Source organism: Phaeoacremonium minimum (genome assembly GCF_000392275.1).
Source record: "Phaeoacremonium minimum UCRPA7 unplaced genomic scaffold PA7_03_scaffold_480, whole genome shotgun sequence".
NCBI classification, from domain to species: domain Eukaryota; kingdom Fungi; phylum Ascomycota; class Sordariomycetes; order Togniniales; family Togniniaceae; genus Phaeoacremonium; species Phaeoacremonium minimum.
The window spans coordinates 27,105-41,132 of record NW_006921382.1 but is presented as its reverse complement, the minus strand read 5'-3'; the positions used below and the strand labels follow the sequence as shown (position 1 = coordinate 41,132).

The 14,028-nt window shown below is 45.5% G+C and overlaps 1 protein-coding gene across 1 annotated transcript; it reads left to right on the top strand.

The window, feature by feature from the left end:
• Nucleotides 1-12,021: 12,021 nt before the first annotated feature.
• Nucleotides 12,022-13,669, top strand: UCRPA7_6614 (putative mfs transporter protein; the record flags this gene model as incomplete). The annotated part of the gene is made up of 4 exons (XM_007919151.1): nucleotides 12,022-12,327; nucleotides 12,391-12,472; nucleotides 12,526-12,573; nucleotides 12,687-13,669. 4 exons carry the CDS (start codon nucleotides 12,022-12,024, stop codon nucleotides 13,667-13,669), a joined length of 1,419 nt encoding a protein of 472 aa, XP_007917342.1.
• Between the last annotated feature and the right edge of the window lie 359 nt (nucleotides 13,670-14,028).

Here is a 14,028-nt window from a genome sequence, read left to right as displayed (position 1 = left end):
TACCTATCGACATACTGATAGAAAGGATCGTTATAAAGTATTACTAACAAAATACACTAACTTCAACCCCTGGCCAAATCATCAATTGTAGGTAAATTTGATAGGGAAAGTGATACTAGATAGAGAATTAGATGTTTAGTTATTATATCTACTTGGCCTACGGATTGCGCGGTCGGATCTCGCCACAATTGGCTCTAGGATAGCAACCTCAATCTCCTCCTCAGCACTCAAGGACTCAACCAACTCTTCTTCATCTACAACGTTACCACCACCAATTGGTTATTCATCTCCTTGACCATTTGGCTGTACCTGGCCACTCATTTCTGTCATAGTCATAAACTTCTTATTGAGATTTAGTATCTTCCTTCTCTACGCTTGGGCTGTAGGGTAGCAATCTGTGCCACAAGGTCGGCAAGCCGTCAATCCTTCAACGCCAACTTACTATAGAGACGATCAAATGCCTTCCCTATCATTCGGTAGTTAGCTCTTGTGCCTGGTGAGCGGCCTTTACTCATATCTAGTATGTGGCGGCTGGTACATGGCGTTGTAAGCTCTTCACCTACGCCAGGCTCTGGTGTTATAGTTACAGCCCCACGCTTCTCAGGCTCATCTGCCTGTATCTCAACGTGTTGTAGAGCCTTTTGGCGACTAACTGGCCAGTTGGCTGTCACCCGGAAGCCGGAAATGATGTAATTCCGGGTCATTCCTATCTGTCTAGCCGTAGCATATGCTTGGATGAAGTTGACCTTATCAACTGGCCTGGCACTTGTTATAACGGCTAGCCTAGATAGTTCTTTTCTATATGCAGCTTTCACTGTGTTAAAAGCACCATTATCTAGTGGCGGTAACCTATGTGACGTATGAGCCGGCAAAAAGCATAGATAGACATTATTCATAAAGCAGATACTCATGAACGCGTTTAATATTATAAGCTTCTATCCTATTCTAAACAGCCAAATTAGCTTAGAACTTACAGAGGTATGGCTTTTGTGGCCATCCAGAATTAGGAACATTGCATCAGACTCATCCTTACGTAAGAGATCGATCTGTGGTAGATAGACGTCCTGTAGCCACTGGGTCGCAATGTGGCCATCTGTACAGCCATTCTCACGAAAAATATAGTGCCAATTGGCTATCTCTTTAAACGTTCTGATGAACCACTGCTGTTGAAGGTCTATGACCTAAAAGATTAAACCTGGATTGAGGGCTTCTCCGGTCGCCGAGATAGCTTCAATAAAGGTGGTCCATCCTCTACCTTGGTCGCTCTTCAGGAAGGCCTTCCTTGAAGCTGAGGATTCTAGAACTAAGCAATCTGCATCTATAACATGTCAGATTATAGATTAATTAGTTGTCTGAATAGATGGCTCTTTGGCTTACTATTGCCAGCCATGATTCCACCCTCATCGGCGTTATGAGTAAGCTCTGGCCTGATCCAGTCATATTCCTTCTCCCGGATATCATAGTACTAATTGACAACCTTAGGAGTAAAGCCGTTGAAACATGCCGCTTCCATTCTCATACCAATTTTGGTGTGAATTGCAGGATTTCGCTTCTTGTTCCTTAGATAGGCGTTGTGCTGGTTGTACTATCTCTCCTTTGGCTGAAACACTCTTTAGTCTGTCCGAGAGTCTTTGGTGAGGAATGCCGTACTTCTGAGCTGCTTTTCGGACGGAAGAACCTTCATCTATCACCTCAAGATAGGCTGAGGCCATATCCTCTTCAGTATACAGAGGCATTTTGACTGTTTGTGGCGGCTACAGGCATACAAGACACTTCATTAAGCATGGGATTCACACGGGAAGAAGATGCATAGTGGGGTGAAAATCAAGGCGGTCAAAAATGGCAGATCGGCGTTAAACCGCCAACTACCCAGTATCATTAAAAAGGACATTTAAAATCAGGAGACGGCTTATAAATAGCTTCAATATTGACCGAGAAAGGTATAAGTGAAGTTGTCCAGTTTTGGTGGTGTCATGCATATTTTGCTGGCCGTTTGGTGGATCACAGATGGTAGTAAAGGTGATCATCTGACAATGACAAGGATAGGATCCCTATCCCCCAACGCAGTATGTTCTGTCGAGCATTTCCCCGCGATTTTGGCCCTGTCTTCACCCATCTAATCTTCTCAATAAGTGCAACATTGCGTGCTTCGTCCTCAAAAGGCCGTTCTCCCGATCACCCCCTAGAGGTTAGCATCGAGATCTAGGCTTCTGGTCTCTGAGAACACCAGAACTATCAAAGCATCAGCATGGCCAAGACAAATAGCGCGAATTACAGAAAAATTTAAGAGCCAAAGGGCATTGATTGTCGATCTTGATCATGTGCGGAAAATTCACCAAGATATGGGCTCAAAGCGGCAGAAAAAGATTAAGGTTTAGTATCAACGCTAGCGATCTAAATCGTGGAGCGAGAACAAAATCCCCACTTCTACGCTCGACACGGTTGTTGGGTTAGAGCACAAAGACCATTTCGACGGAAATATATGTATCATCGCTTTGGCCGCCTCACAATGTAACCGAATAAGAAAAAGACATCAGAATGCAAGTCGCTTGTATCAAAGGAACCCTTCTTTGTAGCGATACGCTGCTTGACTTGTTAGTCTCAAGCGCGCGCGCGCTGTCCTGCACCGCGTGTTCCGTTTCCGGTGACACGATGAGAAGAAAGAAGTAAAAACGCTTGCTCCAGATCACCACGTACGCTCTTTATTGCCTCTTGACGCTTCCTGACAGTGTATCTCTGTGTCGCAGGCTTCCTTTTTCGCTTTCTGACAGTGTATTGAGATATTTCTTTGCTGTCGTTAGCTCTCTAGCAACCTGTTGCTAGCCTAACCAGAATGGATGGACTTGGAATGTATACATACCCTGGACCTGCTTCTCATCTTAAACATTCCTCTTTCAACTGTCATTCCTCGTAACAAGCTTCTCGCCTTTGCAGCTGATCGAATAAGGCAGGATCAAGAAGGCAAAATGGCTACACGCCCGACACTCCCCTACTTTGCCTCTCCAGACAGTCTGCCGGCCCCGCTGCCCTCCGTTGTCGATATCCTCGCCTCGACGCAGTTCTTTACCTCCTACGGACCTTCCAAGGTTGTCCGTGTCGGTGAACACTTTGTCGTCAAGTACGGCCCGCGTGTCAAGCTCCAGGAGGGCGAGAATATGCTCTTCGTTCGACAAAGTACCAATATACGTGTTCCGACCGTTTACGCCCTTTTCAACGACCAAAAGACCCAGAATAATTTCATTGTTCAGGAATATATACCGGGGAGAACTTTGTCTCAAGTTTGGAAAGATTTTGACCAGTCTGATAAAGAGGCCACAATTTCACAGCTACGTCAATATGTGAACGAATTACGCGCTCTATCGTCGCCTGATTATTTTGGCGGGGTATGGAGGCAGCCTGTCTTGGACTTTTACCTAACAGGAGGCATGGATGAGGGCCCCTTTCCACCCGTTTTACCATGCGAGACCGAGGAGGAGTGGGTTGAGGCAATGGCGCAAAGAGCACAGGAAGTCTCCCGCGTCGTCCCATCCCGCTTCCAGTGGTTGAAGCGAATGCTTCACGCCACCTTCCAGGGTCATAACTCAGTCTTCACGCATTGCGACCTTAATCGGAAGAATATCCTCGTCTGCGACGATAAAACTCTAGTCTTGATCGACTGGGAGTTTTCGGGCTGGTATCCAAGTTGTTGGGAGTATTGCTCCTCGATGATAGTACAGGCCTGGGATGATGACTGGCCTGAGTGGATACCACAGTTTCTCCAAGAATGGCCTATCGAGATGGGCTGGATGATAAACTACCGTGTTTGGCATATGTTCAATAGTTTGCAGTAATGATTACGAAAAAATATTTATTTACGAAGATATAGGGAGCTGTCATAGTACAATAAAGACTATTCGGACGCAGCAAACCTATTGTGTCCATCTGCAGCTTTTATACATCCTTCCAACTCTAGATGTATAAAGGAACTGATAGTCCGTTTCCAATCCAAGCCGAATATTTGTTCAGCTTCAGATTAGAATATGCTAGTTTGTCTACGCTATGATAGAGCGACGTTTACGAAGTTTTGAAGGGGGAGAGGAAAGAAGGAGTTGCCACTGATCGATGTAAGAAGTAAAAGCCACTTAGGCTTTGAAAACTATCTTATTTACTTACTCTGAAGGCTGCTGGAGTATGACTGCTGGATTATCGCCCGGTCCAAGTGCTTCAAGAACTCCCTCCTTCCGGAGAGAATCAATGGCGTCAGCAGCCCAATGTTGACAGTGCCGTATTTTATGTCGTGGTACTAGAGGCCTCGGGCCATCCCACTGCTTGGGAGGTGGAGGAATTGTCTTGCAAATATTCCTAATCTTGACGAAATTATCGTGCGATGTCCAACCTATGTGTTGAACTGACTTGCCCGTAGGAGAAAAGAGTGTGAAGGGCCTTTTCTTTACCACAAACTCCATGCCCTGTTGTAAGTTACCCTCCACATGAAAGATATACCCACTTCGGTCCGTATTTATTTCGACAAATATGCCATGGTGGTCATCTTTTCCGCTATGGTAAGCGGCGAGATACGTCGGGTAAGGGGGGGACTTTGAGGCCATTTTGTTGCCTATTTCGAAATATTAGTAGTACTGGGAGGGCTGACTTGACTACTGGATACTGCTCAATAAGGATATAATTGCGAGCTACTGCAAGTTTTACACTCTTGATCGCAAGCGCTATTGTAGGTTGCGAACAAGAAGGTTTATCCTCTCAACACAATGCGCAGTGTCATTTTTTGCCAGGTACAAAGCCATTCTTTATCGAAGTAAAAAGGCATTTTCTGCCTCAACTACAAAGAATCTTCTTTCAGTGGAGTCTTTGTGTACGATTCTTTGTCCTGGTGGTCTCGTAGACGGCTCCGATTGTAAGCATACCAGGAGACGATATGTAATGATCAAAAAGACTCATTTCTCAAAAGTTCTGTGAAATCAATCTCAATCAATATTTGAGGTTGTTGCAAGACGGCTGAAAGAACTGTCTTTGACAACTCGGGTGGGAATTTTTGGGACGTCCTCTGAGACCGTACATGGCCTTGTGATTACCTACTATTTATAGGCTTACAGAGCTTACAAAAGACTTTATACTCGCTAAGCTCAATTATGTGGCATGAACTCTGTCGAACAGCTATGAAATATCTGTGATAGCATTCGTGTTATTGGAGACAGAGACCTTGGTCATATAGAGGATCGTAGCTCTAAACTTTCTAAGAATCTATCATTATCCGACAGATCTATATAATGTAGAGAATTCTCATGGTTAGATATTTTGTTTGCCCCTAGATATGAAGCCGAAAGCGGCGGCGATCCATTGATTGCTGTTGATGGGGTGTTGCCACTACGCTGTCCAGTTGCGAATTCCGACAGGTTCATGCGCCGGTTCTGAAACCTGTTTTACGGGGTCGGAGGCTTGCAAAGGTATCAGTCAAAGCCATCACAGCTTGATTGTGCTCGTTGGTGGTCAATCGCAGGCATTTTGCCTGGCAAGCATTGCTAAAAGTTGTAGCTGCTCAATGTGCGCTCTCATTGCTATCTAACATGCATCATGACTGACTGACTAAGGCGCTATGAGAACATAGCAAAGGCAATCTCTGGGTCATCGTCCAGCCGGGCGGACCACTCCTCCGGACTTTCTCGGCCGAGCCGCGAGTGGCCGTTGGTGGCTCACAGAGGGTACTACGTAGAGGCCGTGATCACTGCAAAATCCCCAGACATAGTCGTCCCTTATATCATAATACTAATTAGTAGCTTTCAAATTAAACAAATTAGAGATGAAGGCTGTAACTCTCCTACTAATTTTAGTGTGAATTGTAAGATATCCTCGTCTTTTATGGGGATATCCTAGTAGATGCCTCGAGTCTGTTTGGCTAGTTCTACTTGAGCGAGCTCTTTCCTCCTCTTTAGGTAGGCATTACTCTATACTATACAGAGTTGGACGCCCTTATTACTATATATCTAGAGATGAAGCTAGGTTCTCCCTTCTGTTTATAGTGTCTAGGCTCGTATAGTCCTGTATAATGGCTATATGTCTAAGCTATATTATATTGAGTGCTAAAGTGACTATAATCCCAGCATCGGAAACATTGCTTTACCTTATAAGCTTAGTTATAGAGTTGGCAGTTATAGATCCGCTATTTCTATACTATTCTTGTATAAATAATAGCGTTAGCTATCTTAGGGTCTATAAATTCTATAATAATAAAGGATGTCCGCTTAAGAGGCTCTACTTTAGAAAGCTATCTTACAAACTATATCTTAATATTTTAAATGATTATATAGTTATATATAAGGATCTATCGGATGGTTGCTTCTTGATCTTTAATATTTATAAAGCTGGTGGCAATACTAAATATTATAACTCTATATATTGGTATAATAACTTTCATACTTTTATCTAGCCCTTTGACTTATCCTTGGTGGTCCTTTAGCTTAGCAGCTTTTATAGTTGAAGAAGTGAATATCTTTATGTCTCTACTCTTAAGCTGATAGATAGTAATTGTCTTGACTATTTTGATGGGTATGTTGTCATAGATCGACGTTTCTACTTATTGTCTAATCTAGATAGAATTCATCATACGAAAACGTTGAATCATTATATATCTCCTTGGCTTGACAGTGAGGGCTCGGTCTTTGTATAGTAATACTGTAGGCTAGGTCTTCGCTGTAGGTGTAGCCTCTGGTGGCGGCGGTAGTGATATAGAGCCTCAAGACTATAATATAATCCGGGCCTATGTTGCTCCTGCTTGTCTGCCTCCACTATAGTTTGACACATTTGGTAGGGACGTTCCTAAACCAATAGAGCTTTTGATAAGTATATTATCTCTCTATATGTTCTGTATGTAGTAGGTTGTGTCTTTGTTATATTGTAGGATCTTAGTCATTCTAGACTGTTGTGGCACCTTGGTGGCTAGTGCTACGGCAAAAGTAATAGATAAGTATACTATATTTTATGGTATCTGGTTATATTTGCCTTTCTCTACAGTCTATAGTTGCTGGCATGCTTCCCTGAGATATATGGTGTGCTCATTAATGTGTTCTGGGCCATTGTTTACCTGCAGCCACTTGGGAGCTATCACTGCCAATTAATTCGTTTAAACGTGTCAATTGGCCGTAATTGTCTAAGCGGAGATAAGTATACTATGAGGAAATTAAAATTTTATGTGTTTTCAAAAGTTCGTTCTGAGCTGTTTGTGGGCCTTCAATCTTCAGCTAAACAGTCGGACTGGTTATCCCATATGACTTATCGAATCATATGAGATGGTCGTAGGTGTCTGAATGTCAAATTGGGTGGAGTGTCATCAAGCTGGACTGACAAACTTTCCTCTATGACAAATCTCCGTTTTCAAAAGTCGTCTCGTTTTGCTTGCGCTTCCTGTTCCGCTTCAGCTTTCTAGCAACATTCCAGGACTTGATCTCGAAAAGAGATACACACTCTCTCATGACCTTGTGGAGCAGCTTCTTTCTGCTTCCTTATTCTGTCGCAGTCGACCTACTCCTACAAGTAACTCGTAAGATACCTACGGCAGCTACTAGATGCGAGGCTGGAAGCTTACTGACCTAAATATACCAGAAGACCACCAATATCTTAAAGTACCAGCTCGACAATAACCTACCAGCCTGGCAAGTTGGCAAACGGCAACAGGCCAGCCACAGCAGGACGACAGGTGAACATTGGGCGCCCGAGTAGATTCATACAGCCTCCTACCAGCAAAGGTCCCCCCAGATTCGCAGGCGCCTATCTGTTCACACACGAAGTTCAGCCAATCGCGTTTGGGAACGACAACATCTATAGTGTAACCATCGTTCATCCATTCCAGGATCATGGTGATCCTTTTTACAACGATGTGAGGCTTGAGGCAGAGGTTGCTGTGACAAAGCTCTTTGATGGGAAACTCGACAAAGACTCATTTGACTTGGTAAAGAAGGAGATCTTCGAGAACCTATCATCGGTGGTGATACTTAATCGGTAGCAACTCCCAAGCCAAGCCTTTCTGGTTGATATGGAAAAATAGACAGGCTAACGCCTTATAGAACACTCAACGTCTTCCACTCTACCACAAGCATGAGCACTTGGAAGCAGGATAATGAGAAGAAAGGTCTCAGTCACGCCACACTAGCAATAATCAAGTACTCTGATACCAATCCTTGAGAGATCACGGTATTGAATGCTCATATCTATGCGGATGAAATGCTCGACGGTAATGTCATCATCGAGGACCTCCCTCTTGATCCAGGTAGTACTTTGATCAAGCAAGTCAGGACAGCTCTGTTCGCTGTAGGCCAGGACGTGGCGAAGCTTCCCCAGTCGCTCTAGTATGCCGACTCGATGGGAAAACCACTCCCGCCTCCGACGAGATGCCAGATGCCCAGGGATTGATGTTTCCCAGGTGATGCAAGAAAGACGAGGCGCTTGAGGCATTGATAAGTCGAAGAGAGTGTATATTATAGATAAGGAACAGAATTGATCTTCAAGACATCATAAATCCTCCGTCTCTTAGCGGATCTATCGTGTTGGCGGTAGGAGCTAAATAAGGTGACTTATGACAAGACGTGGCTGCTTTAGTCAAATCTCCAATAGTCACTCCTTCCTTTATCCAAACCTTACTCAGCCACGTACCAAAGCTTCTGGACAGCGTCACACCAAACACCAAACACCAAACAAAGCCAATCCATCACAGTCCCAAACTTCTTATACAATAAAGCAGAATTCACATCACTGGAGCGACTTCAACCATACAAGAAAACGCGAGAACCTTCGTACACTCTTGTGCTCAGTGCACCTTCCGCCCAGCCCCCCCCCTCGACTCAGTCTACAATTGAATTATTGCCTACTCGAACCGCTGCTTGGTGTGTCACGAACACGGTTCTACGGCGTTAGGGTGCTCCTGATACAGTCTGCAGTCTTTCCTATTCAGTCGGAGGAGAGACCTCAGTCTCCTGCAGGCGCAGTCTTTGCGGCTCCGTCTTCGGGACTCGTTCCCCCACAGGCGCCGTCCCTACGACCGACGACCTACGATCCAATCTTTCAGGTACGGCTAGTTGCTTCACAAGCACGCTCCGTTCGACTCTGCCAGCCAGCAAGCGTAGACGCCTCTCCCCAGTCTCCTCGATACATAATTTTTCCACGGCAGATTATGATAAAACGTATCTTCCCGATCTTCCTTCTTTCCGAGTCAAACCCGACTACATCCGATACTGCTGTTTACTCCATCACAACCTAGAATATATGTCAGCAAAGCATTCTCACTCCGAGTCTCCCGTTATTATATCTGCAGGCCTCGACGTCACCGATCATGGGCCCAACCCTCCCCACATTATACCACTCCGACACCAAGAGCATCTACTTTACAGATGATAACCTAGTCTACTATATACTACCTTATGGAGAAGACGGCTACTGTGTCATTCGAGAAGGAGATATACTAGACGGTCGCTACTTAAGCCTCTTCGTACTAGGCTATGGTAGGGATGGGCAGATATCGTTGTGCCGTGATATCCACAAAAGATATGAAACCACACTTCTAGATCAATCTTTACCTTACAGTCTACACAGATCTTCCGATTCAGCTACCTCATATATGGCTATCAAGATTGTAAGGCCACAAGAGCCAGCCACAGACCATCTACATATGGAAGGCCTGCTGTCGCATCTACCGAGGTCGATATTCCACATATCTAGAATGGACAGGATCACCCAAATCCAGAGAACTTTTGACCTTATGGCAAGAGATAAGACTCACAGATGCTTCGTTATGGAGGTCCTAGGACCTTCATTAAGCGAATATATACAGTCGCAGGATTACCAGCTTGGAGATACCCCAAGCATCGCGTTCGATTGTTTCTGTGCTGTCGGAGCACTCCATACCTTAGGAATTTGTCATGACGACATCGACATCAGCAACTTCGCTATAGAGCCTCCATCATGGGAGAGTCGACAACTTAGCGACGAGTACATCCACGAGAGATTTGGATACCCCCAAATGAGGAAGAAGCGCGTCATCCTAGAGAAGGGCAAAGCGCTGCCTCCTGGGGTACCACTTTGGATATATCCCCCGGTATCGCTCAAGATCTATAACGGAGACGAACCAGTCATGGATCCCCCCATGGTCAAGCTGCTCGACTTTGGGAGTGCCTCCTTTGTGAATCAACAAGCACACAAAACTAAATATCATACCAGGGCAGCTGCGCCAGAGACGTTACAGACGCAGGAGACTACATGCAAGACCGACATGTGGTCGCTGGGAGTGATCCTTTGCTTCCTTCTTACTCGAGACTACATTATGGATATCTTCTCCAAAACTAAAAGGTTAGACAGACAAGGGGCTATGCTGGGACAAACTGGAATGGAACATTTCCTATCACTGACGACTGTGGAAAGAAAACAGGCGGTGAGCGAGAGACTCTTGGAACTTTACCCAGGTATGGAAGGATATGTCTTCGCTGCAACGGATCTGTTGATTCAGCTGCTTCAGCCAGAGCCATGTCTACGACCAGAAGCCTACACTGTCGTAAATAGTCATCCTTTCTTTCAGCCGCTACACATGATGGGTGTCAGCGACACGGCCATCTTATCTCAGTCACCACCTCTGGTTTCCACTCAGCAGCAATTCAGCTGTCCTCTAGAGAGAGACCTGTCGCCACAGGACGAACCCCAATCTGCCGAAACTCAAGCTACACGAAGATTAACCATGTAGGCTAGAAGAAACTCCACGATAGAGCCCATTAGAGACGGCTAGAGAATAGATGCTTGGTCGGTGAAACCCATTTCTAATATATTGAAAATCTAGACTGGTGATCAAATACTACCCAGAATCTCAAGGTTAAGTAAAGGCTAAGTAGAATAAGCTATACTCATATAATGAGTATAAGTTAAGAACAAGACTCTTTAAAATGCCTATAGCAAAAGCTCTTGAATCATATCTTGATAATGTTGTGATCATCGTTAGAGTCATCCTTATCATCAAAGTGAAGATTGAGGTCCAAAACATCACTCTGCACAGTCTTATGCCTGTTGACGACACTATCAATAGGATTGTCATGGCATTCTAAACCGAAGAAATAGAGTTCTAGACAGTCATTCGGCTTGCGATTGATTCGTCCTATAAGCTAGTCCTCCATATCTATTATAACCAGCTCAACAATCTACAAATAACTGGCTCAAGTAAGAGAAATCCTAATAACTATAATCAGCATAATGCTTGAAAGAAGCACCGGATCATCATCGTCATCCTACGGGTCAGGCTCGAAGAGCAGACGTCGGAATGGTTTATAAAGACTGTATCGTTGATAGATAGGAGTGTCGACGCTCATAACCGCTATCTTAAGACCCAGCAGAGCGTACTCAAGCGCTAGCCAGACAACGTATCTCCAGGTGTAGTGGCATCGTTTTCAGGTCCCTAGGCTTCGATTTTCAGGTGACCCCGCACTCACAACAAGGGAGTATCGGGCGCAGTGACCATGTCACTCGTCCTCAGCCTGCAAATGGGCTGATTAGGAGTTTAGCAGCAGATAAGGAGGTCCTGCAGACGGTCTAAAGGCTTCCAAGGTTGTCTAGCGCCAACAAGGCGACACTTTGCCTAGAAGAGCGAATTAGCAGTTTACCAATCGACCCAGCAAGAAAACGATGTTAGTAAAAGATTTGTTAGAGATAGCAGTCTTTTTGTTGGACCAACCCGAAACAATTCGTACCAGCCTTCGAGATATGGGACTGGGCTGGCCGCTTATCACAGCAGATGGCCCGGGATTCGCTTTGATAAGCCGTCTGAGTCCACTGACGAAAAGATCGGTCGAACAATGTGGGCAGATCAAGCAAGGCGAAAGACGGCCCAGCAGAGCATTTCTCAAGCCTTTGTATAAGAAGAGCCTAGAAGACCATTCACGAAGGCTCCTATTCATTCCCTACTCAATAAGGCCTCCCAGTTGAAGCTCTTTCCGAATACATTTGCATCTTTTTGACACCATGGTGTCCGCCAAAGCTGCGTCCGTGGCTTCTGGTCCAATGCATGACAACAACAGCCCTTACAAGATCAAGGATGGCGAAACACACTTCGGCTCGGCCGAAGACACCGCTGCTGTAACAGGGTTTGTTCTCGATCACAAGGCTGAGCGTGCTCTATGCCGTAAACTGGACATTCGACTTTTGCCTGTATTGGCTATCATGTTTCTTCTGAACGGTTTAGACAAAGGCAATCTCGGAAATGCCAAAACCGCCGGCATGGATCAGGATCTTCACTTCAAGTCCAACCAGTACAATTTAGCTCTGTCTATCTTTTATATCCCCTTCGTACTAACTGCACCGCCTTTGGTATGAACCCCCTCATTAGACTACAGGTTGCGCGTTGTCGGCTTTCTGACAACCACGATCTAGGGGATTGTTGGGAAGAAGTACGGCCCCTCTCGAGTTCTACCCATCATGATGCTCGTCTTTGGAACAATGACCGTTCTCGCTGGTACGATCACGATTATTTACAGTCTTGAAACGAGAATTCTGATAACCCTACAGTCACTGCTCAAAACTGGGCCGGTATAATGGCTCTCCGCTGGTTCCTCGGTAGGTGTTGTTCGCCCAGCTATAGGAGAAATCCGTCTAACAATTGTTAGGAATGGCTGAATCCGCTTTTCTGCCTTTGATAATATATTACTTGACTACTTTTTATCGCCGAGGAGAGCTTGCACGCCGCATGTCTGTCTTCTACGCTTCTAGCAATATTGCGAATGCCTTTTCTGGCCTGCTAGCCTACGGTGTATTCCAGATCAAACACACTTCTCTTTACCCGTGGCGGTATCTATTCCTTATCGAAGGCTGCCTTACCGTGGTCTTCGCTGTCTTCGCATGGTTCTATCTGCCGCTTAATCCGGAGAGAGCTGGATTCTTGAACGAACAAGAGAAGAAGCTAGCTTATCACCGAATCCAAGTCGACTCTTCCGCCGTCGTCAACCAAGCATTCAATCTCCGCGACTCCTTGAAAATCTTCCGCCAGCCTACTACATACGCCTTTCTCTCCATCGAGGTGTGTCTCGGCGTTCCGCTTCAATCGGTTGCGCTCTTCCTCCCGCAGATCGTCGGCCGTCTTGGATATTCGACCATCAAGACAAACCTCTATACCGTCGCGCCTAACATTACAGGAGCGGTAATGCTCCTTATCCTGTCTTTCTCCTCAGACTTCACAAGACGCCGAGGTCCGTTCATCGTATTAGCTTTCATGTTTACTCTCATTGGCTTTATCATCTACGCCACCATCGATGTTCTTGAGAATCTCAAGGTCGCATACTTCGCAACTTTCATGATGTGTTGGGGTGCCGGAGCACCCTCGATACTTCTCTGCACCTGGTACAATAACAACATCCCGCATGAAGGCCGTCGGATGGCCCTGACATCAATCGGAGTGCCGATGGCGAACTTGATGGGGCTTGTCTCCAGCAATATCTTCACGCCTCAGTCGGCACCGAAGTACATTCCTGCTCTGGCCACGACAGCTGCTTTTGGCGCGACTGGACTTGTGTTGGCAGGCTGCTTGAGCCTGTTCATGGTGCTAGACAACAAGCGAAGAGACAGAAAGCTTGGAAGAAAATTGGATATTCAGGAGACTCCAACGGAGCTTTTGATGGATGGCCCAAGTGTGCCAGAGTTCCGCTGGTTCTTGTGATAGCTAGGAATAAAACTGTAGCTAGATACCCTTGAGATACTGGAGACAAAAGAGTTCTCTGTGCTCAGAGGCTCCTTGTCTCGAATTATTGAATAATATAGAGGCACACATGAGCTGGATATTGAAAGCCAGCCGTTTCAGTGATACGAGAGTATCCCAGGAATGATTGATCTCAGGTTCTATTATGTTCAACAATTGATTGATTATCTTGATACCCTGGTGAATACACAAAGCTATCGAGCGGAGACATGTGTGGGATCATTGCCAATGGAGACGTGCCCTCAAGATTCTCGTATGGAAAGAAGTTCATCGCTGCAGTAAACGTCTGATCATCATCTGTCAAGTTGGACTGAGAAGCC